The sequence below is a fragment of the Narcine bancroftii genome, chromosome 2 (genome assembly GCF_036971445.1).
Source record: "Narcine bancroftii isolate sNarBan1 chromosome 2, sNarBan1.hap1, whole genome shotgun sequence".
NCBI lineage: Eukaryota > Metazoa > Chordata > Chondrichthyes > Torpediniformes > Narcinidae > Narcine > Narcine bancroftii.
Genome location: NC_091470.1, coordinates 311,886,691 through 311,908,430, shown reverse-complemented (window position 1 = coordinate 311,908,430; position 21,740 = coordinate 311,886,691). Strand labels below are relative to the sequence as shown.

Genomic DNA, 21,740 nt, shown 5'->3' with positions numbered 1-21,740 from the left:
ATGATATTGGAGGATAACTTGAGATATTCTGGACCAAGAGAGACCAGATTCCATCTTCTCACCATAGAAGGCAGTCATCAGGGCTGTCTGATTGACAGGTATCAACAAGGGTACAGTAGAATTTACTGTGATGACAGCATACACACTGTCAGGATGAGAAAGATGAGCAGATTTGTGCTTCATTGAGTCACTGTCAGTTCCCCAGGATGATGCCTGAACAATCCTCGTCATCAACTGAAGGCCAGATTCTTGCCATGTTACTCAAAGGCTCTTTGAACCTTGGTATCCACATATCCACAGTCATAATGTTAACTATATGATCTTACTCCACAATTCAACCTTTCAATGTTTTTTGCCTGTGCTGAAGAGAAAGCTGAGAGATAGTCTTCTGGCATTCCAGAAGGATGGGTCCACAACCATTGAGATGAAGTTAGCTGCAACTTCCAAATTGAAAGTAACAAAGGGAGGCTGGAGGAACTCAATACATCAGGCTGAATCATTTCGGACCAGGACATTTTATTGATACAAAAGAAAAAGGGGGAAGAAGCTGGGGAGGGGCTAAGAGATTATAGTATCGATCAGACAATGGGAGATGGGTCGAAACAGGTGGAAAGATCACTGTGAAGGGAAGGGAAAGGTAGAGAGAAAAATAAGAATTGGAGTAGTTAAAGAAGAGGTGGAAACAACAGAACCAGATGGAGGTGAGGGTTAACTAAAATTAGAAAAAGATTGATGTTCACGCCATTGGGTTTAAAGCTGTTCAGGAGGAATATGACTTGCTTTTCCTCAAGTTTCTGCTTGGCCTCACTCTGGCAAAGGATGAGGTCGAGGACAGGGATGTCTGTTGGCAATGGTTGATGGATTTGAAATGGTTGGTTCTAGCTTGGAACCACGGACAAAGTACAGGTATTCCCAAATTGGAAATCAAGTTCTAAAATTTGCAGTCATGGAAGGTTAAAGTTGTATGCAAGATTTCAGGCAGGGCTGTGTAGTGATACGTTTTCTCCTTGTACATTATTCCCTACCTGTGTGCTGTTGTATGTATGAGGCTGGCCTGCCCACTAGTGACTCATTTCCTAGGTCTCCTCCCCTTATGACCTGGCCACAAAGGTCGACCTCCCTCCCCCCTTCCAGCATTTCTGTACCTGGATTCAGGCCAGCCAAAGTCTTGTGTTTATTAACGCCCATCATTTCCTTGCTCTCGACTTTGTGGTTATTGATAGAGTCTATCAGGCTGCCAATGCACCAAGATTTACATTGTGCAGACCCATCTGCCTTTTCCTACTGGCTGCACCTTTTGAGTCCTCAAGAAGCTGGCTCCCACCATTATCAGACTTCTGAATGATCCTTGCACGAGGAAAAATAATTTGCCTCTGTTCTAACTTAACTCTGTAACTGCTCTGTTTTATTCCTGTGTTATGTATACACTGGCCAGCTTGAATGCATGCAAAACAAATGTTCTCTCTGTACACGTGACAATAAACTTAAATTTGAGAAATAGATTCATGACGTAGTGTCATTTAATGTAGATCAGTGTGATATTATGAACATCAGTAACATCTATATATCATAGAGCATGGACTGTTCAAAGGTGTTGAGTATGCAAGGTAACAAGGGATTACAGTAGATAGTTTGGGTCAGTGAGAGTTTAAGACCAATGCCACAAGGCATTGTATTATATATGCAAGCAGGGCATTAGAATGCCTTACCAGAACTATCAACAGCTAGCAATAGAGACAGATACAAAGGCAAAAGGTTAGATGATTGCCATTAAATTAATAACAGACTAATGGCCTTTAGTGACCAAGAATATAACGAAAGACTAAATCATTTGAATTGGTTAGGGAGAATGTAGCAGAGAAAATGCATGGGATTTTAAAATGTAGATAAAGCTTACTTATTCAGATACATGTTTATGGCAGGCTCATTGACCTCTAGAATAATTCCCGAAAGTGTGCTGCAAATATTAAAAAGGGTGCTGGCTGGGTTCCCAAGAGTGTCTAATGGCCAGAAAATAGGAGGATGGGTCACTGGAAGTAGGTTACACACTCATCCTTGTCTCCAGAAGCATTCTTCATCAATTGGTGACAAATGGTGCACTTTTCTTTTTCCTTGAACAAGCCTAAGCATTCTTTCTTGGACAGTTGGGAGCTAGAGAGGAAATCTGAAGTGTAAAAAAAATGCCAGAGAAATTCTTTAGGTTTGGCAGAACACATGGAGAAAGAACCAGATTTAACATTTTATTTTAATGATCTTCTGATAATACTTTATGATTACAAGATATAGGAGCCAATCAGCCCATCGAGTCTGATTCATGAGCTGATTCATCCTCCCATTCAGCCCCACTTCCCAGCCCTCTCCCCATAACCCTTGATGCCTGACTCTTCAAATACCTGTCAATCTTTGCCTTCCACAGCCACCTATACACGTAGTTGGGGCTAGTATGGGTGGGACATTTTGGTCAATGGGGGCAGATTGGTCCAAAGGACTCATTTCCTTGCTATGATTATATGACTATTTGCAAAAAATTCAAGCACATTGTGGACTTAACTTCTTTGTTACAGTTAATCATTATAGTGGAGTCTGCATTACTGTAAAATCATCCATTTATTTATAAAACTTAAGTTTATTTGGAAAACAGCACCATTTATGAAACTTTAAGGTCTATCATTTTAAATTATCCTTCAATTTGGAGGCAATTATAAGAAACTGCAAAAGAAATAAAAATGAAAGCTACCTTTACTAAGACTTTAATCATAATTTGATTCCTTGCATCTGGCAGGATGTTATGATGGGCCCAAGCCCTCTTTAAAAAAAAATCAGTATGATGTCAGTGTTATGTTTAACCTGCCAAATTCAATAATGCTCTCCACCCACTGCATATGTGCTTAGTTTCACTTACATGTGCAAGCCGGTCAAATCTTGCAAACAGTTCATTCAGCATCCCCACCAGTTCTTGTGCAGACAGAGTTGTAGAGAGGTTAGTAAAACCTTTCACGTCTGCAAAGAGAATGCTAAAAATATGGAAAACATTGCATTAATATGTATTTCTTTGTCCTGTTAAAAAGAGCTGCACATCCACATTTAATTCCAGCTTATTTTATTCCCATTTCATTATCATTGGACAGCAATTTAGTTTTCTCAGAGTTCTCTTTCAAAAGGCATTCATCTCCAAATTTGCTTTTATTCCAGATAGTTCTATCTCTACTGGTGCAAACTCACAGCTGGTAACTAGATTTGTAGGTTTCCTCATTCATTAAATAATTAAAATGTTAACAACCAAGACCAACAATTTCCATCCACAGTGACAGGCTTCCTTAACTGTTCAAATTTCATATATAGTGTCAGGATATATACAACCCTGAGCTTCTTTTTCATGCAAACAAGGCAGAATTACCCCTTATAAGAAATGTAAATAAAACTGTACACAATGTAGTCTTGTAAACAAATAAAGAACTGCAAACAGATAAAGAAATGTCAACAAACTGGGCAATGCAGAGAAAATTTTTACAAGTGCAAAAGTAAGAGTCCTTAAATGAGTCCTTGTTGTTGAGGAGTCTGATGGTGAAGCAAGCCTGGAAATTAAAGTATCATCTAAGTCATACAACTCTCAATAATGTATCTGTGAGACATTGAGTCTAACCATATTTGAGGTGTTTAAACTCCATGGATCATTATGAATGGTAAATGAAAAAAAATTGTTTTATTAGCAGATAGTTTTCTTACCTCACATTTTCATACCGATGTATGTAGATTTTGTGAAACTGGTGCTGTAAATGTTCATCTTCCACATTTGACATGTCATTAATCATTTCCAATACAACAAACCGTGGCAAAACTGAAAGAACCAGCCTCTCCTTAATTATGTAAAAAAGAACATGTGGATCTCATTAGCAATCGCAGGCAATACGTTCAAGTTGTATCCTTTAGATGTGGAGGAATTGCAACAGATACATCCCAATTACTATTTTGCTGCCATTCTTTGAATGTTACTTTTAGCTCAAAAGACTAACCTTTTCTTGAACGTCCTTATAAAGATTAAACTCTGCATAGTTTTGCTCAATATACAAATAATACTTGCAATAATTTTTTTTAAAAACCAAAGATACTGGAAATCTGAAATTCAAATGGAAATTGCCAGAAATACTTAAAATTTGTGGGGAGACAGAATATTGAATGCCTAAACTGCTGACATTTAATCAGAACTACAAAAAGTTGGAAATAAAACATGCCTTAGTTACAGAGAATGAGGAGACATGGAGAAAACAAAAGGAATGTGTGTGAGAGGATAGATAAGAGAGACCGAGTCGAAGTGATGCTGGTTTAGTGAGGGTACGGATTGCTTGCTAATCACAGATGATCTACTTGGAGGAGATGCAAATTGAAGGAGAAAATAAATAACAGAGACAAACATCGACAACCTACTTCTAGCCTTTCTCCCCTTGACAAGTCTCTTTCCTCTTGAAATAGTGACTTTTGATCCCTTTACCAATTCAACAATTTCTTGGTAGCAATTCATACATCCTGATCTTGGATGCCCAATCTGTTCACATTCCCACCAATACTAAAATATCCCAAGAATCTTAGAGCCACAAAAGACAACAGATACTGAAATCTAAAGTAAAAAATTATCATCTGGATGAACTTAGCTAGTGTTTTCCAGAAGTAGCTTTTTTTGCCTGATGATCTTATTCTTCTTCCACAGAGGACCAACAAATCCCCCTTCACCATCACCTCCTTTTGATGGATGAATTTGTTCTTACAGTTTGCAACTCCTTTAACTCATTCACTTCCTCCAACTTGAAAGCATAGCCATAGGAACATACCTGTGGCCAAGCGATGCCTATCCATGTAGGACAATCTTTGTTTCCATTCTAGTCAGATACCTTCCTTCAATTCATTGGCACTCTTTCCTGCTCCCAAATAAAACTTAAAGGCTACACCACCTTTGCTGCAAATTTGCACCCTGCTCTCAACTTCACAAATACTTCCCTCTCCTTTCTCAACTTCCCCAACTTCAAAGGATAAGGATCAACTGCAGACAAATGGGGCACAGAATGTAAACTGGATGAGATGGGCTGAAGGGTCTATTCCATGCTGCATCACTCTAAGACCCTTTATGACTCTCAAGGGATGGATGACCAAACAATACCCTTCCCTAGCAAGAGATGCTTCTAGCAATCATGATTAAACTTCTTTCAAATCTGCATTCTCGCAATTTCTCTGGCTCTGATGCATCTTTTCTGAGATTTCACCTTTCACAGGATAATTCCCTGTTCCCTTAAGCTTAGTTTCTCCACACTGTAATTGCTAGGGCTCTCAACTGCTCTCACCCCCTTCTTGCGCCCACATGCCACCCACCCAGTCACACATCAGTCTGTCTTCAATGTGCCACCATAACCAGTCACATCTTCCCTTACCCTTTCCTTTTTAGTAGCCCAAAGGATTAGTTCCTGGTTAACTTTTTAATTATAACTGAGACCAACAACTGGAGTCGATCACAACTGGCCTGACCAGCTGAGTATCCCCAGCAATTACTCAAGAGAAGCAACACCTTCTATTTTGGTTCTTCTGACCACTCAATGTTTGTGAGAACCAATGATCTATTTGCTCTTCTTCCAATTTAGTTTACTGAGTTAACAGGAAAACGAAGGGCAACTTTTTTTTTTAAAAACAAAGGGACGTGGGTGTATGTGCTGCCAGAGGAGATAGTTGATGCAGATACTATTGCAATTTTTTAAATTTTAATTTTAAATGTTGACATACAGCATAGGTGCAGGATATTTCAGCCAATGAGTCCTTGTTTCCCATTTTATACCCAATTAACCTACACCCCCTGTTCGTTTTGAAGAGTAGGAGGAAACTAGAACCACTGGAGGAAACCCGTGCAGACACGGGGAGAACAAACAAACTCCTTGCAGACAGCGCAAGATTTGAACCCCTGATAGGATTGCTGCCAAGTATGGACAGATACATGGATAGGAAGGGTTCAGAGCGACATGGGCCAAACACAGGCAGGTGATACTTGCGGGTGGGACATTTTGGTTGGCTGGGAAAATTGAGCTAAAGGACCTGTGTTCATGCTGTATAACTCTAATACTATATCACACTTAGTGGAATTCTGCATTTAAGAAATCAAGCACAGATTGGTGAATGCTTTGCACCAGGTGACCCTGAGCCACTTGTTGTCTTTTACTATTCTTTTCCCATTGTGACTGCACCCTTTTTGGCCTTCTTTGTTGTTCCAATGAAATCTGAAATAAGTTCAAGGAACAGCATCTCACCTTCTGTCCAGGCACAGTACAACCCTCAGCACCCAGCACTGATCGACAAGGATGACCAGTGTTATCAGATTGTCACCACTGATGTGAAGCTCAGGAAAGTGTGGGGAGTGAGACCATGGCCTTTCAGTGCTGAGGTCATATAGCCCAGCTGTCCCACCCAATTGCCTGAGGAAAGGTCTCAGTGGCACTTTTCTCATTGGCCGTTCGATGTCTGGACCCAAATGGTAGTGCCCATATTCAGTAGCCTAGACTTTTGACGGTTTTGAGCTCCAAGGAAGCAGTGGACAATACAGCATTCTAGAGCAGGAGAATACCACCAACACCCCACCCTCCTAGCCCCCAGACCATTGGGGAGGAGAAGGTTTGGAGAGAACTTCACAGGATAGGAATCCACACCAGCAGATGAAGCTCTAGCTCAGTGTTTGGCAGCCAAGGGCCTCACACTAGGTCACAGACTGTCAGTAGCCCATGTCTGGATACCAGGGATTGGGTCCAGGATTCATGATGGCCCAATAATGATCAGGGTTCTTGAAACAGCTTGAGCGGTGATAGCTTCCTAATACTTTGGCCATTTGGAACCAAGAGCTGTTTAGGTGTGACTCGGATGCCCTGAGTTTGAGTTCAATATTGGTCAGGGTACAGAAGGAGGAGGCACAGGATCTATGGACACTTGATGCCTCTGAGGGGATTCTCTTTTGTTTCTATTTATTATCTTGATAGTGGTGCTCTATGAATAGCACCTCTTTGTGCATCTTTATAGGGGAAAACAAATGTTAAACCTTTTTGTGTATTTTTCTGCATATATAATTATAAACAGAACCTTGATCTGAACTGGTTTTATTTGCTGAGCATCTCCAACTTATTTGCTTTATTTCAAATGTCCAAAATCTGCATGGTTCTGTATTTCATAGTTTTCTTCATCTCCTTTCCTGTACTAATTTTAACCTTATTTATACTGTATCTGCTCCAAATAGAGCAGCTGTGATGAACATGCTCTCTCAACCTCCCCCAGCATCATTCACTATCCTTTGCTTTCTTCCTTCCTCCTTCTCCGCAATGAGAAACATGTTTAATTTCTACATTTTTCCCATTGGAAGGTCATTGACCTGAAAAGCATTAATTCTGTTTCTGTCTTCGCCAGTGCTGCTTGACCCGCTCACTTTTTCCAGAATTTTCAGCTTGACACTCAATGTTAATCATCCCATTTTAAAAAAAATATAAACACAGGGATCTCCCATGCTCTCTTTTATAAACACTGATCTTTGTATTTCCTTGCAGAAAAGAGACGCTGTAAAAATTTTTAATTAGGTATATTCTGAAATCTCATTTTGTGGTAAAGCCTTTGACTTCCACCTGGAATAAGGTAATGTAATTATGGACACAAAAAAAACTCAGGGATGTTGAATTGTAAAATCCATCTGATTTTTCTTTGAATTCATGTCAACATAACATCAAAGTATGAATAAAAGACAGAAATGTGTTATCACCCATTAAAATTTGTAATTAAAATTACAATGTCTTCTTCTAATGCCCAAGACCAGAAATCTACATGGCAAACAGAGAAAACTTGACTTTGGGTGGTATTGTAAAATGTGTGGTGTTGAATGAGCTCCTTTTTTTTTTAAAAAAAAAGATATTTCTCCCCATTTTGAATTCAATGGAAATGAAAATTCTGAGATGTATAACAGGAGCTGAATGGATTCTCATTTCTTTAAAATGTGTTACATGTCTGACTTCTCAAACTTTTGGTGAAAGGTTAGAGTTGAAAATGTCAACATGGGCATGCTGCAGTGTTACCGGCATCTTTGGTTTTATTTCTGGCATTTAGCTGAATGAAAGCTAATTCAATATTTCCTAAATCAATATTTACTTGTTATACACCTCTGAAAGACAAGATTATTTTGACTATGTGAGAAACAAGGTCAAGAATTTGCATCCTTAGTCCTCAAACTAATTTTAAACCAGTGATCAAATTTAACCATACAATTCATAGCTTTGGTTTATTACAGAGAGTCGTTATCCGCAACTTTATATCACCCAGAATGCTCACCTACCTATTTTATATGCTGCTTCATCACTAAGTTGGAAAAGTCAAATGTGGAGGAAACAAAGATATGGGTGAGGATTTCAGCAGATAAGACCAATGTAACAAAGGGAGAAAACAAAATGAATGGGTTTGCTAGTTTCCACAAATAAAGTTCTTAATCCAGCAGCATGCACATCAATTTACATTTCAAAGTGAAGAGAGTATTGATTGTATCTCAGCTAAGTAATTCTCCTTCCATTATGGATTAAATGAGAAGAAAATCACAGTTGCTCTTCCAATGAAATATGTAGAATTCTTATCCTTACATTTCATTGCTATTTTAATTGAAGAAAAAATAGATTCAGCAGAATGCCTCATTAACTCTGATATCTGTGCTGATGTACTTTATGAGATGCATCCACATCTGGCGTGATTAGAGAGAAGGATGTGCAAGCACCAGTAGTGAATTTATTTTGTCCGCCACAAAATACAGCAGATACCCTTTTATTTGACCTTCACAAATGACAGATCATTCTTAAGCAGTTTCTCTCTGTTTATGTTAATGACAACTTGTGACAATCTTATATCATCTATTTTCATGAGCTAACATTTGAGAATATTATCTTTTGAATATAGTCATAGAATCGTACAACATGGAAACAGGCCCTTCTGCCCAACTTGCCCAGGCCAATCAAAATGTCCCAACTACACGAGCTCATTCTCCCTGTGTTAGCCCATGTCCTCCTAAGTCTATTCTATCCAGGTATCTGCCCAATTTTTTTTTGAATATTGCAATAGTACCTGCCTCAGCAGCCTCCTCTGGCAGCCCATTCCATGCTCTCACCACTCTGTGTGTAAAAAAAAAAGATACCTCCCAGTTTCCTGTTAAATTTTACCCCCTTCGTCTTAAATCTATTTCATCTGGTTACGGAAGTGGTTCTCAACCCTTTTGTTTCCACTCACATACCACTAAGTCACATTGGTGCTATGTGATTAGTAAGGGATGGCTTAAGGTGGTATGTGAGTGGGAAGGGAAGATTGAGAACCATTGCTCTAGACCCAACTGTTACTGAAATATTTTGCTTGAGAAAAATTGTAATTGGCCCATTTCCTTTGGAGTTATAAAACTGCACATAACAAGTCAATTAGGTACGATTAAAACAGTGCTTTTTCAAACCTTTTTCTTTCCTTTCACATACCATCTTAGGCAATCCTTAACTAATCACTGAATGCCTATGGCATAGGGATTATTTAAAGTGGTATGTGAGTGGAAAGAAAAAAGATTGAGAACCACTGGGATACTGATTTCCTGTGTCTTGGGAAAAAGACACATCACTCGATCCATTCCTCTCATGATCTTGTATACCTCTAGCTAATAACACCTCATCTCCCTGGGCTCCAAAGAATAAAACCTGAGCCTGCTCAACTTCTCTCTATAGAGCCCTGGTAACAGCCTTGTAAATATTCTCTGCACTCTCTCCAAATTTGACAAGATTTTTCTTGCAGAACTGACAAAAGCTGAACGCTACTCCAAAAGGGGCCTCACCAATGTCTGATGCAACTGCAGCATAACCTCCCAACTTCTATACCTAATAGATTGACTGATGAAGTCCTTTTTGACCACACTTTCAGGGTATTATGTACTTGTACTCCTAGATCACTCCCCAGATCCCTATCATTTACAATGTTGGTCCCACCCATGTTACAATTCTCAAAGTGCAACGTCAAACATTTCTTTGTATTTAATTCCACCAACAATTTCTCAACCTGGCAACAGTCTTCACTATCTACAATACCAGACACTTGCCTATCAAGCCTCTTATGTTTTCATCAAAATCATTGATAGAGATGACAAACAGGACTGGACCCAGCACTGATCTCTCTGGAAAGCCACTAGTCACAGACCTCCAGTCAGAAAAACAAATTTACACCATCAGCCTCTGCTCTCTTCCATGAAGCCAAGTTTCTATCCATTCTGCTAGATCACCTTAGATGCCATGTGATCTAACATTCCAGAGCAGCTGACTGTGGGGTTCTGTCTTGAATATCTTGCCAAAATCCATACATTTAACATCCACACCTCTGCCTTCATCAGCCTTCTTAGGACATCTTCAAAAAACTCCCAGATTTTTGAAGCATAAACTCCAAATTACAAAACCAAGCTGATTATCCCAAATCTGCCCTTGTCCATCCAAGTGTATGTACTGTTTATCTTTTCCCTCAGAACTCTAGTAACTTGGCACAGATGTTAAGCCCACTGGTCTGTAGTTCAAGTATTTTACTACAGCCTATCTTGAATATAAACACAGCATTTGCCGCCCTCCAGTCTTCCAACACATCACCTCTACTCAACGATAACTCAATCTCAAATTTCAAAGTTCAAAATTATTGTCAGAATACATATAGGACATCACATACAACCCAGAGATTCTTTTTCCTGTTGGCCAGGTAGAAACTGTACTCAAGAAGATACATATACAAAAGAATGAAATTTAAACAAAGAAAGAATGTAAACAAACAGACTGCAATACAGAAAATAAAAAGTCAAGAAATAAATGTGCAAAGTAAGAACCCTTAAATTTGTCTCTGATTGAGTTTGTTGTTTAGGAGGGTGATGGTAGAGGGGTAGCAACTGTTCCTCAACCTGCTGTCCTGGGTAGTGTGGATCATTGATTAATGATGGTGCTCTCTGGCAGTAGCCGTTCCATATAGATTTTCTCAGTGGTGGGGAGAGTTTTGCCTGTGATGTATTGGACTGTGTCCATTACCTTTTGAGGGCTTTCCACTCAGAGATATTGATGTCCCAATACCAGGCTGTGATACAGCTGGTCAGTACACTTCCTGCTACATGTTGGCTAAGGTTTTTGATGCCATACCAATCCTTGATAAACTCTTGAGGAAGTAGAGGTACCGAAGCGCTTTCTTCATGATGGCAGTCATGTGATGGATCCAGGAAATGTAGTCCAAGGTAGTGACTCACAGGACTTTAAATTTGCTCACCTTTCCACCTCTGATCCCTCAATGATCACTTGATCATACACCTCTGGTTTTCCCCTTTCTAAAGTCCACAATCAGCTCCTTGGTTTTGGTGACATTGAGTGTGGAGTTGTTGTTGGTGCACCATTCAGCCAAGCTTTCAGTCTCCCTCCTGTAGCTGATTCATCGCCCCTTTTTATACAAACCATCAACAGCAGCATATTTGTGGATGTCATTATTGTCGAGCCGAGTAACACATACATAGGTGTGAAGCTATTAAAGCAGGGGCTAATACTGCAGCCCTATGGTACTGATGGAGATCGTGGAGATGTTCTTACCAATACCCACTGATTGTGGTCTGGAGGTAAGGAAATCCAGGATCCAATTGCACAGTCAGGCATTGAAGCTCAGGTCTCGGAAGTTGCTTATCATTTTTGAGAGAAAGCTGGTGATGAATGCCTAACTGTAGTTGATAAGGAGCATCCTGATGTATGCATCTTTGTTGTCCATGTGTTCCAGGTCTTGATCTAGAGCCAGTGAGATTGCATCTGCCACAGACCTCTGGTTGCAGGAAGCTAATTGGAATGGATCCATGTTGACACTCAGACAGGAGCTTGTAGACTTCAACATCAGCCTCTCAAAACACCATTACTGTGAGTATGACTGGTTAGTATTCATTTAGGCAGGGTATTGCCCTCTTCTTGGGCACAGGTACAATCGAGTCCTGTTTGAAACAGGTGGGTATCATGCCCTGACAGAGTGAGATATTGAATATCCGTGAATACATTGGCAAGTTGGTCAGAACAGGTTTTCAGTACTTGACTGGGTACTCAATTCAGACTGCATGTTTTCCTTGGATTCAGTCTCCTTGAGGAAGGGCTCAGGCTGAAACGTTGGTTATACATCTTTAACTTAGACCTGCTGAGTTCCTCTAGCATTTCTGTGTTTTTACTACAATCAGTGTCTGTAGACTTTTGTGTTTAACTTCAGTCTCTTGAAGGGAGCTTCCACATTATCCTTGGATACTGACAGTAGAGGATCATCTAAGGACAAAAGTTCTTCCTTGTTCAGGTGGTCAAATCGAGCATAAATGCATTGGATTAATCTCTGAGCAAAGCTTTACCATCTTCTACTGCACCAGATTTATTTTGTTGCAGTTTACATCATTTGGGCCCTGCCACAGCTGTTGTGTGTCCTTTGTCATTTCCATTCCTGTCTGGAATCTCCACTTGGCCCAGGAAATAACTCTTCATACGTCATACCTGCTCCCTGCATAGTTTTGTGGATCTCTGGACAAATGTCTGTGGTCTGGTTCTCAGCTAGATCACCTGCAATTTCCTCTCTAGTTTCCTACAGTGTCCTTAAATATATCTGATCAGGCCCAGGAGATCTGTCTTCCTTTTTACACCTTCAGTAATTCCTTAACTGCAATGCTGACTGCTCCTAAAATGCTACCATTCACTGTCCCAAGTTCCCTAGTCCTTGTGACTTTCTCCATCATCAAAGCAGAAAAGTACTCACTGAGGACCTTGTCCATCTCCTCTGGCTCCACACTGAGTTGACCACATTAATTCCTGAGGGGTCCTTCTTTTTCTCTATTTACCCTATTAGCCTTATATACCTACAAAATCTCTTGGAATTATCCATAATGCTTTTGGCTAGAGTTATCTCCAGCCTCCTTTTTGCTCTCCTAATTTCATTTATTTTTTTTAAAAAAGCTTGCTCCAGGTGTACACTTAATCCCAGTTGCCTATACCTGTCGCATGCCTCCTTTTTGCTCTTGACCAGAGTCTGAATTTCCCTCATCATCCAAACCTCGTTATGGTTGCATTTCTGACCCTTCACTCTAACAGGACTCTTGTCAACACACAATTAAAAATATTGCATTTTCCTAACATTTCTCTTCCTTCAAACAACCTATTCCAATTTTAACAAGCTTGTTCTTATTGTTTACCTTCAAATTCCTTTCCCCAGTCCTAAATTGTCACGGTCCTACCCTCTCTCTCTCTCCATACCTATCCTAAACCTAATAGAACAATGGTCACTGGTTCCCAATGGGAATTAGAGGAGCAAATGTGCAAGGAGATTGCTCCCAGCTCTAGGTCCAAATATTGACTGGTAAAGTTATAGTATGACAAGTTTAGACAGGATGGAATTTTTCAAATGTATTCAGGAAAGTTTTCTTTTCTCCAGCAACATATAGATCAGGGTGGGCAACCTTTTTTAAAAATTCACATTCCACCTTAAGCAATCCCTATGCCGTAAGTGCTCTGTGATTAGTAAGGGATTGCTTAAAGTGATATGTGAATGGAAAGGAAAAAGTTTGAAAACCACGGTTTTAATCGTACCTAATTGATTCATTATGTGCACAGTATCATAACTCCAAAGGAAATGGGCCAATGACAATTTTTCTCAAGCAAAATATTTCAGTATCTGGCAGCTCACTCCAAAATCCCATTGCCCTCAGTGTGTAAAGGCTGCCTCTCAGGTCTCTTTTAAATATTTCCCCTCTCTCTTTAAACCTATACCCCCTAGCTTTATATTTCCTTTACCTGGAAATAAGACTATCCATGCCCTCTTCAGTGTGGTAACCAGTACTGCACACAGTATTCCAAGTAAGGTCTCACCAGCATCTTGCCCAGCTGTAGTATAATGTTCCATCTCTATATTGAATGCCCAAACCCATGAAGGCAAGCATTCCATAGGCTTTTTTCACCACTGTTTACCCATGTCACCACCTTCATGGAAACTATATACCCAAGGTAATTCTATTCTACCACTCTCCAGGTCTCTGCCATTAACTGTGTTTGTCCTATTCTGATAGGACATCTCTCACTTGTCTGAACTATATTCCATCAGACATCAAACATTCCTCAACCCACTTCTGCAGTTGAACTAAATCTTGTTGTAATCTGAGATAGCCTTTCTCACTGTCAACCATACCACCAAATCTGAAGCCATCTGAAAAAGGACTAACGACATTAGCTACATTGGCATGTAACTTATTCATATAGATGACAGACAATAGTCCACCTACAACTGATCCCTGCACCACACACCAGGCCACAGGTTTTCAATCTGTAAAACAATCCTCCACTACCACTTATTCCAGCAAGCCAGTTTTCAATCCAATTGTCTAGCTCACTGTAGATCCCATACAACAAAGCAAGAATCAAACAAAGAATGAAGTGAGCTCTTAATTCATTACCACTAGTTCAGTGTTTCTCAACCTTTTTCTTTCTACTCACATACCTTTTTAAGTATTCCCTATGCCATAGGTGCTCTGTGATTGGTAACAGATTGCTTAAGGAGGTATGTGGGTAGAAACAAAAGTTTGAAAACCACTCTTTTAATCGTACCTAATTAACTTGTTATGTGCACGGTTTATAACTCAAAAGGAAATGGCCCAATGACAATTTTTCTCAAGCAAAATATTTCAGTAACAATTGGGCCAAGAGCAGTGATTCGCAGCCTTCTATTCCCACTCACCTACCACCTTGAGCAATCCCTTCCTAATCACAGAGCACCATTGGCCTAGGGATTACTTTAAGTGGTATGAGAGTGGAAAAGAAATGGTTGAAAGCCACTGCTCTAGTTTATACTACCAGTTGACATGAAATGATATTCCAATTTCCACTCAATATCTCTTCACTGCTATAATCTGTCTTGGAATAATGCTGAAAAGCATGGGCTATGAATACCTCATTTTTAATATCCAAATGAAACATCACATAAAATAAATATGATTAGAATCATTCTTCAAAAACAATACTATCCTCCCCTTGAATATCGGTACCATTAGTAATTTCACACTTAGCAATTTCCTGATGATGCAAAGCACAGGTTGTTGTCAAACCTGCGGGCATCAGCAGAAGCCTCTGAGCAGTTTGCCTATCACCCTTTTAGCCAGGAAATTGTTCAAACTACAGGAATGACATTAAAAGATGCCCACAATAAAATGCATTTTCAAGCAGTCTCCTTAATGTTAATTAGACAGGGATACAATGTTAAAGAAGCTTTTGAAACACAACATAATTGAATATTGCTTCTCATAAAACATTAATGCACAATTTCTTCAGATGTGTGGGAAAGATCCAAATGATACATAGAATGACACAGAACATAGATACAAGAAAGCTGCTTTGTGGATTTGATCACAAGATATTTTGCTTATTAATATTATTTTGGATTAATTGTTGACATACAGAATGCATCCACATATACAGCGTGTAATTCCTAATAGGTACCATAAAAAGCATTAGCATGAACCTTGGAAAGTTTGTAAAACCAGCCTCTGTGGTCAAAGTAAGACTAATATTATAGATTTGTGACATTACACTTTGTTTTTACATCTAATTGTTTTCTGTTCTTTAGTCATCTTACATTTCAAATCTTCTGGTGATTTTTCAGTGTTAAGCAACTAAATTAAACCATTTATAAAAGGTTAGCCAAGAAGCTATTTATTTATTCACTCTACTGATGTGTTAGTCAAAATAAATTTAAAAAGTATCTACACATTTAGGAATCGGATCTACTTTAGAATGGGAAACATATTTGGCATTCTTTAGAGTTATTATTTTCTTCATTAGATTTTTCTTACTTATAATAATTTCATATTCCCATTTACACTGCTTCCAGCAAGTTTTCCATCCCATCTCTCTTTGACATGCAATCTGGTTTCTCCAATTCAACTTCTGATGCAAAGTTACCTCTTCAACTTCTTCCACTCATTGTCATTATTTTCAATATCATAATTATCTGTTTTCAAGGCTTTTGTTTTTTCTAGATCAGCCTAATTTGGTTATTTTTGCTTTAATCTTGTTATATCTGACATATTTCCCATACTCTTGTTTTCTGCTTCTTATTGTCCATTTGGTTATCTTTTGCTGTCCTGTGTATTTCTCCTCTCCCAAAGATCTGCCAGTTTTTACTTGATTGAAGGCTTTTGCGGTTTTATCTTATGACAGATAGTAAACAACGGTAAACAGATACATATGATCCATGTTATTAATAATAATAATGATCAAAAAGAAAAAAAAATCTGTACCTAATTTCTAACCCCAACCTATCATCTGAGCAACATCTACAAATTTCAATACTAATAGTTCAAAAAATGAAGAAAAAGAGAAAACAAATATGAATAAAATGAAGCGCAAAAATAATTGATCTATGAAGTTTGAAAATAATTGAAAAAAGACCCCCCCCAAGAGAATTTTTTTAACTCCTTTTAGTAGTTGAGCACCTAATTTTCTCTAGAGAGAGGGATGCTATCAAATCCAATAACCATTGTATATGTGTGAGAGGGACAGCATCTTTCCACTCCTGCAAAATGAGCCTTCTAGCAATCAGGGAAGCAAAAGCAACAACATGGGATTGAGATGAGTCAAAATAAAATCCATTGGTCCACTCATTCCAAAATAGTAACAGAAAGGCTGAGAGAGAGATTTATATCAAGAATTATAGTGTAGTAAATAGCTCTTTCCAGTAGTTACAAAGGAAAGGACATAGCAGAATATATGATATAAAGTACCTTCCTGGGTTGTACATTTATCACATTTAGAGGAAATATTGGGGTAATATTTAGCTAATTGAACTTTGGAGTAGTGGCCCTATGGACGACTTTAAATTGTAACAAGGAATGTTGAACACAGCAAGAGAATGAATGTTCATTTTTTAAAAATAGACTCCCATGTATCTTCAGAAATCAATTGTTGAAAGTCATGTTACATTAACTTGATTATAAAAGACCATACCCATTTTCCTTTGGTTATATATACATATATATACACACACATGCATATATATATATATACATATATATACACACACATGCATATATATATATATACATATATATACACACACATGCATATATATATATATATATACACACACACATACACACATATATATATACATACACATATATATACAAATATATATACATATATGTATATATATACACACACACACATACATATATACACACATACACATATATATACACACATACACATATATATATACAAATATATATATACATATATGTATATATATACACATATATATACATATATATAGACATATATATACATATATATAGATATATATATACATATATAGATATATATATATACATATAGATACATACACACACATATATATACACATATAGATATATATATACACATATAGATACATACACACACATATATATACACATATAGATATATATACACATATAGATACATACACACATAGATATATATATATATATACACACATAGATATATATACACACACACATAGATATATATATACACACACACATAGATATATATCACCCAGCGCTACATTGGACATATTCAACCTCTTCTGAATCTAGTGTCTCAGTAATTGTTTTGCATTTACTCATTTGAATATCAAAATTAATAACATTCATGCATCAACACACTGTTAACGAAACCTACTTTATTATCCTTTACTAAATACAAAATTTCTTGCCTCTTGTTGACCCCAAGACACAATTCAAGAAATTCAATGACTTCTAGCCTTGAAATAAACAATGCTAGATAATCCCAGCAGGTCCAACAGTGTCCTTTCTATCTTGCTATATAATGTACACTGCTGAGTTTCTCCAGCATTGCGTTTTTAGTTCAACCACAGTGCTTGGAAACTTTCGTGTTTTTCTCCTCTTCACTTCTAGACTTGAGCTCATTTTTCATTTGCCCATCTGTGTGAAAGTCAAATCCTCCCAATGAAATTTAACTGCATTCTTGCCTGGGTTTCTGCAGCCTCCTGTATAAACACCACAGCAAATTTAAACACACCTCTTACTATATTTTTCAATACTTTTTCATTTCCAGATTCCATTGTCCACTTATCTCGTTCTTTTCTTTCTCTATTCACTGATGTGATTTCATCTTTGATCACCACCCCTTCCCATTTCCCAAATCTTCCCATAGGTTTTAAAATCCAGTAACCAACAGCCCTGTCATCCATCAGTCACTCCTCAGTTCTGGTCTCAATGCTTGAATTTGCATTACAATTTCATCTACAACTTTATAAAACAAGCTGGGTTATATTGCAGTTCTCAAACTAGTTCTATCTGTTTCTCAAAAAAAAAACACCCTTACCTGTCTCTGATTTTCAGTTTCCAGTCGAAGTCTGGCTTCTATACATCTCCTGGTTTCTAGAAACGCCTGGCGCTGTGCTCTGTCAGCCAGATAGCTGATAAATATCCCAGCCGTGTTCATACACATGAATAACACCGACTGAGCTATCACCTGAAACAATAAAGACCAACACTTCATTTTCCATCTAAAATCATGTATTCTGTTTTCTTTCTTTGGCGCCTGTTCAGGACAACACCTCAAAGCGACCGGTCTGATCAATTCTGCTGTTCTCTTTCGAGAGGCGACCATCTATTCCCTTTTCTGTTAAAGGACTTAATTTGCCGGCAATATATCTTCAGAGAGAGAAAAAAACGGTATTGTCTTAACGCTTCCTTAAAACAATCAGGTGTTCGCCGTATAGCTTCTTAATGTACTTTATTAAGCAATACCTCTACAAATGATCATTCAAATTCACTTTCAATGATCTCAATAAATCAGTTTAATACCAATTGTATATTCCAGACCTATTGCGTGAGCGTGATCGAGTAGTTCTTGACATCAATTACTTTAAATTACGATAACAGCTGGCCAATGTTTCGGCATATACTGTGGTCATAGATGTGTGGTCAGACCTGGCGACCTTTCATTGCAAGCGGTTTCTCTCCAAAACCGCCGACCATGCAAACCGAGAGGAATTACTGCGGAGCAAAGCAACATTAAAATATTGAACCCTGTGTAGAATTCATGTGTAAGACAACTTTACTGACATCATTTAGATCTATTAGGTTATAAGCACCGTGAATAGTTGGCAACAAAATAAACGTGGATTGTTTGGGGTGAATCACAATTGAAGCCAACCCCTACAATAAAAGCACTGAGGTTAAGCAGGCGGTGCTGGAGGAAGCCAGCATGTGGTACTTCACCTGCAATGTGTGGAGTATTCTTTAAAAACGCCCTTTGGGTGATTTTCGGGACATGCCTTTTAACGTGTTTGGAAGGAGTCTTGATGTGAATGCCGTCACTAGAGGGAGCTTAGTCCCAGTGGTCCGACCTACAGTCTGCGTGTGATGGTTGGACTTCGACTGGGTGTTGTGAAACACGGGCAAAGAGGACCCTAAGGGCTGGGTACTGGCTTTCAAGGGACCTTTCCCCTATCCTCATTGAAGTAAGAGCGCGACAGAGGAAAAAAATAGTACGTTTCCCTTTTGGCAGCAAGGATACTGATCATCGAATACGAGGTTGATTATTGGCTGAGCAACTTGGGGATAACTGAGCCGACCATCCCACCACTCTCCCGACGATCAGCGAAACGGGCTGCGCTACCGCAGTCTCGCTGCGCAAAATCAGCGATGAAGTTAAACAAAACTCTTCATGGATGTGGCTTCTGAACATGTACATGGGGCACACTGCCTGTGGAATGGTCGGCTGCCAATTTCCCGTGCTCGCTGTTTGCAGGTACACCCGATAGAGCGGAACGAAATGTCCCACGCGGAGACCGAACGCTCACCAGGACCTGGACATTAATCACCCACAGACACATTAGTCAAATGTCAGGACTGGCTGAGCCATCGATGAAGACAAAGGCCTGCTGACGATACGCGTGGAAAGATGAGAAAACATAAATACCGTATAAAGGCAGTTTCGATTAATTTCAGACACGGATGGGCAAACACTTCACTTCATAAAAAAAATGACCAACAAAGCCATGTCAAAAGGGGGATTGTGGGCTGATCGGGTAAACGGGACTAAATAAGATATTTTTGACTCTATTAGTTCTACATAGAAAATAGACATTGTCCGAAGTGTGATGTCGCATTGTATGAGTTGGTTCACATGCTGCCTGCAAAACATCTACGCGGCTACCTGGTTTGTAGTTGGGGTTGCAGTTCGGGGAATGAGTAATTGTACCACAACGTGCAAGGCGGAGGTCAGGAAGCCGGCCAAGATCGCCCAGATCAAGGGCAGAGGGAGCATGCTATAAGTGGCAAAAAGCGTAAAAAGTACGTAACCGATGCCATCTCCCAAGAGTCCGTGGCCGAGGCCAGTGGCCAGAATCTGAGTGGCCATGACCACCCAGGTCACCAAACCGCTATACTGCAGGTAGCTGTGCGAAGTCGTGTCCTTCTTCACCACCACTAAGGCACAGATGACCACTTCGATGCCGGTGAAAAGTCCCAGCAGGATGCCTTTGACTAGGTCCATGGGGGTGGAGGCCAAAGTCAGGTGCAGGATCAGAACAGTCAGTTTGGTCAGCACGTCCAGGATGTTCATCACCACCACCGACTTTCGCCGCTGACCCAAGAAGTAGCGCTGATAGAGCCGCTCCAGATCCCGGGACTTGAAGGAATTTTTCAGAGTTGGAAAGATGACCCCCCGGTAGGTGTAGCCCCAGTTGAGAAAGAAGTCGGAGTTACTGGGAGCGCAGTCCAGGTGCAGAAATCCCAGGTCGTTACTAGTGCGCTCAGGAAACACCTTGGTGCTGCCGTTGTTGTGCCCACTGATGGACGTCTTGCCCGCAGATTGCTTCCTCCTGTTGGGGCTCCACGAATCTTCCGAGGACGAGATGGTTCTGGCGCTGGTTTGCTCGTTCATGAACCTCTGCTCGGTGATGTGCCGAACAGCATTTTGCCAAAGTAGTCTTTTAGGTCTCGTTCCCGGAGTCTTGTTAATGGTATAGAGTTCGTCGCTGGCGCTGGAACACCTAACCTCCGATAATTCCATGATCACGTACTTCGTTATCAGGAACACGCTATAAAATTACCTCGAGCGTCCTTTCATCTTCCATTTTTAGCCAAGAATACTTTGCAACAGAGATTAGCCCGCACTCAAAGCTTGTACGCCTGTTTCCAATGACCATACTCACGAGAGCTGCTTTCCTTCCACTTAACTAGCCCAGATATTTCCAACCCTGGTTCAATGAAAAAAGGGTCGAGTGTGGGATGTGAGCCTCCCTTCACGGTCCTCGCTTCCGCTTGACTGCGGATCACGGGAGAAGATGGATTTCCATTGGGGGCGCGGTAGACATCCCACTAAGTGAACACGCTGAGAAATGTGCCCGCAATCAAGTAGTTTTTGGTTGGAGAGAGGGACCGTGGCGGAAGGGAAGCCATGGAGCCGTGCCACAGCTCCAGCGGCCGGCTGGACTGACAACAGCGAGCAAGCGCAGGCAACCGAGCGGTCCGTGCGAATCTTACTGCTGGCATCAGTCTTCCTGCTGATATCGCTGCCGGTTAAAGAATGGATTAAAACGCGTCCACGGGCTGAAACGCTGGGGATGGAAAGGGGGGGGGGTGGAGGAGGAGGGGTGATGACGTCAACCGCTCTCAGCAAATGTACAAG

The 21,740-nt window shown here is 39.8% G+C and overlaps 1 protein-coding gene and 1 long non-coding RNA gene across 3 annotated transcripts in view; one reads left to right on the top strand and one right to left on the bottom strand.

Moving 5' to 3' along the window:
- Positions 1-21,198, bottom strand: part of adcy8 (adenylate cyclase 8 (brain)) — a 102,944-nt gene extending 81,746 nt beyond the window's left edge. Inside the window, exons 1-4 of the mRNA XM_069921665.1 lie at positions 20,265-21,198; positions 18,423-18,572; positions 3,727-3,857; positions 2,903-3,014 (exon numbers count right to left, since the gene is read on the bottom strand). Of these exons, the coding sequence (XP_069777766.1) occupies positions 2,903-3,014; positions 3,727-3,857; positions 18,423-18,572; positions 20,265-21,122 (1,251 nt within the window). The 5' untranslated portion in view covers positions 21,123-21,198. The remainder of the gene's footprint in view (positions 1-2,902; positions 3,015-3,726; positions 3,858-18,422; positions 18,573-20,264) is intronic.
- Positions 1-21,740, top strand: part of LOC138755523 (uncharacterized) — a 143,406-nt gene that overhangs the window by 91,249 nt on the left and 30,417 nt on the right. For both annotated transcript variants that reach the window (XR_011352360.1, XR_011352359.1), the window contains exon 6: positions 11,806-11,939. This is a non-coding gene — a long non-coding RNA (uncharacterized lncRNA). The remainder of the gene's footprint in view (positions 1-11,805; positions 11,940-21,740) is intronic.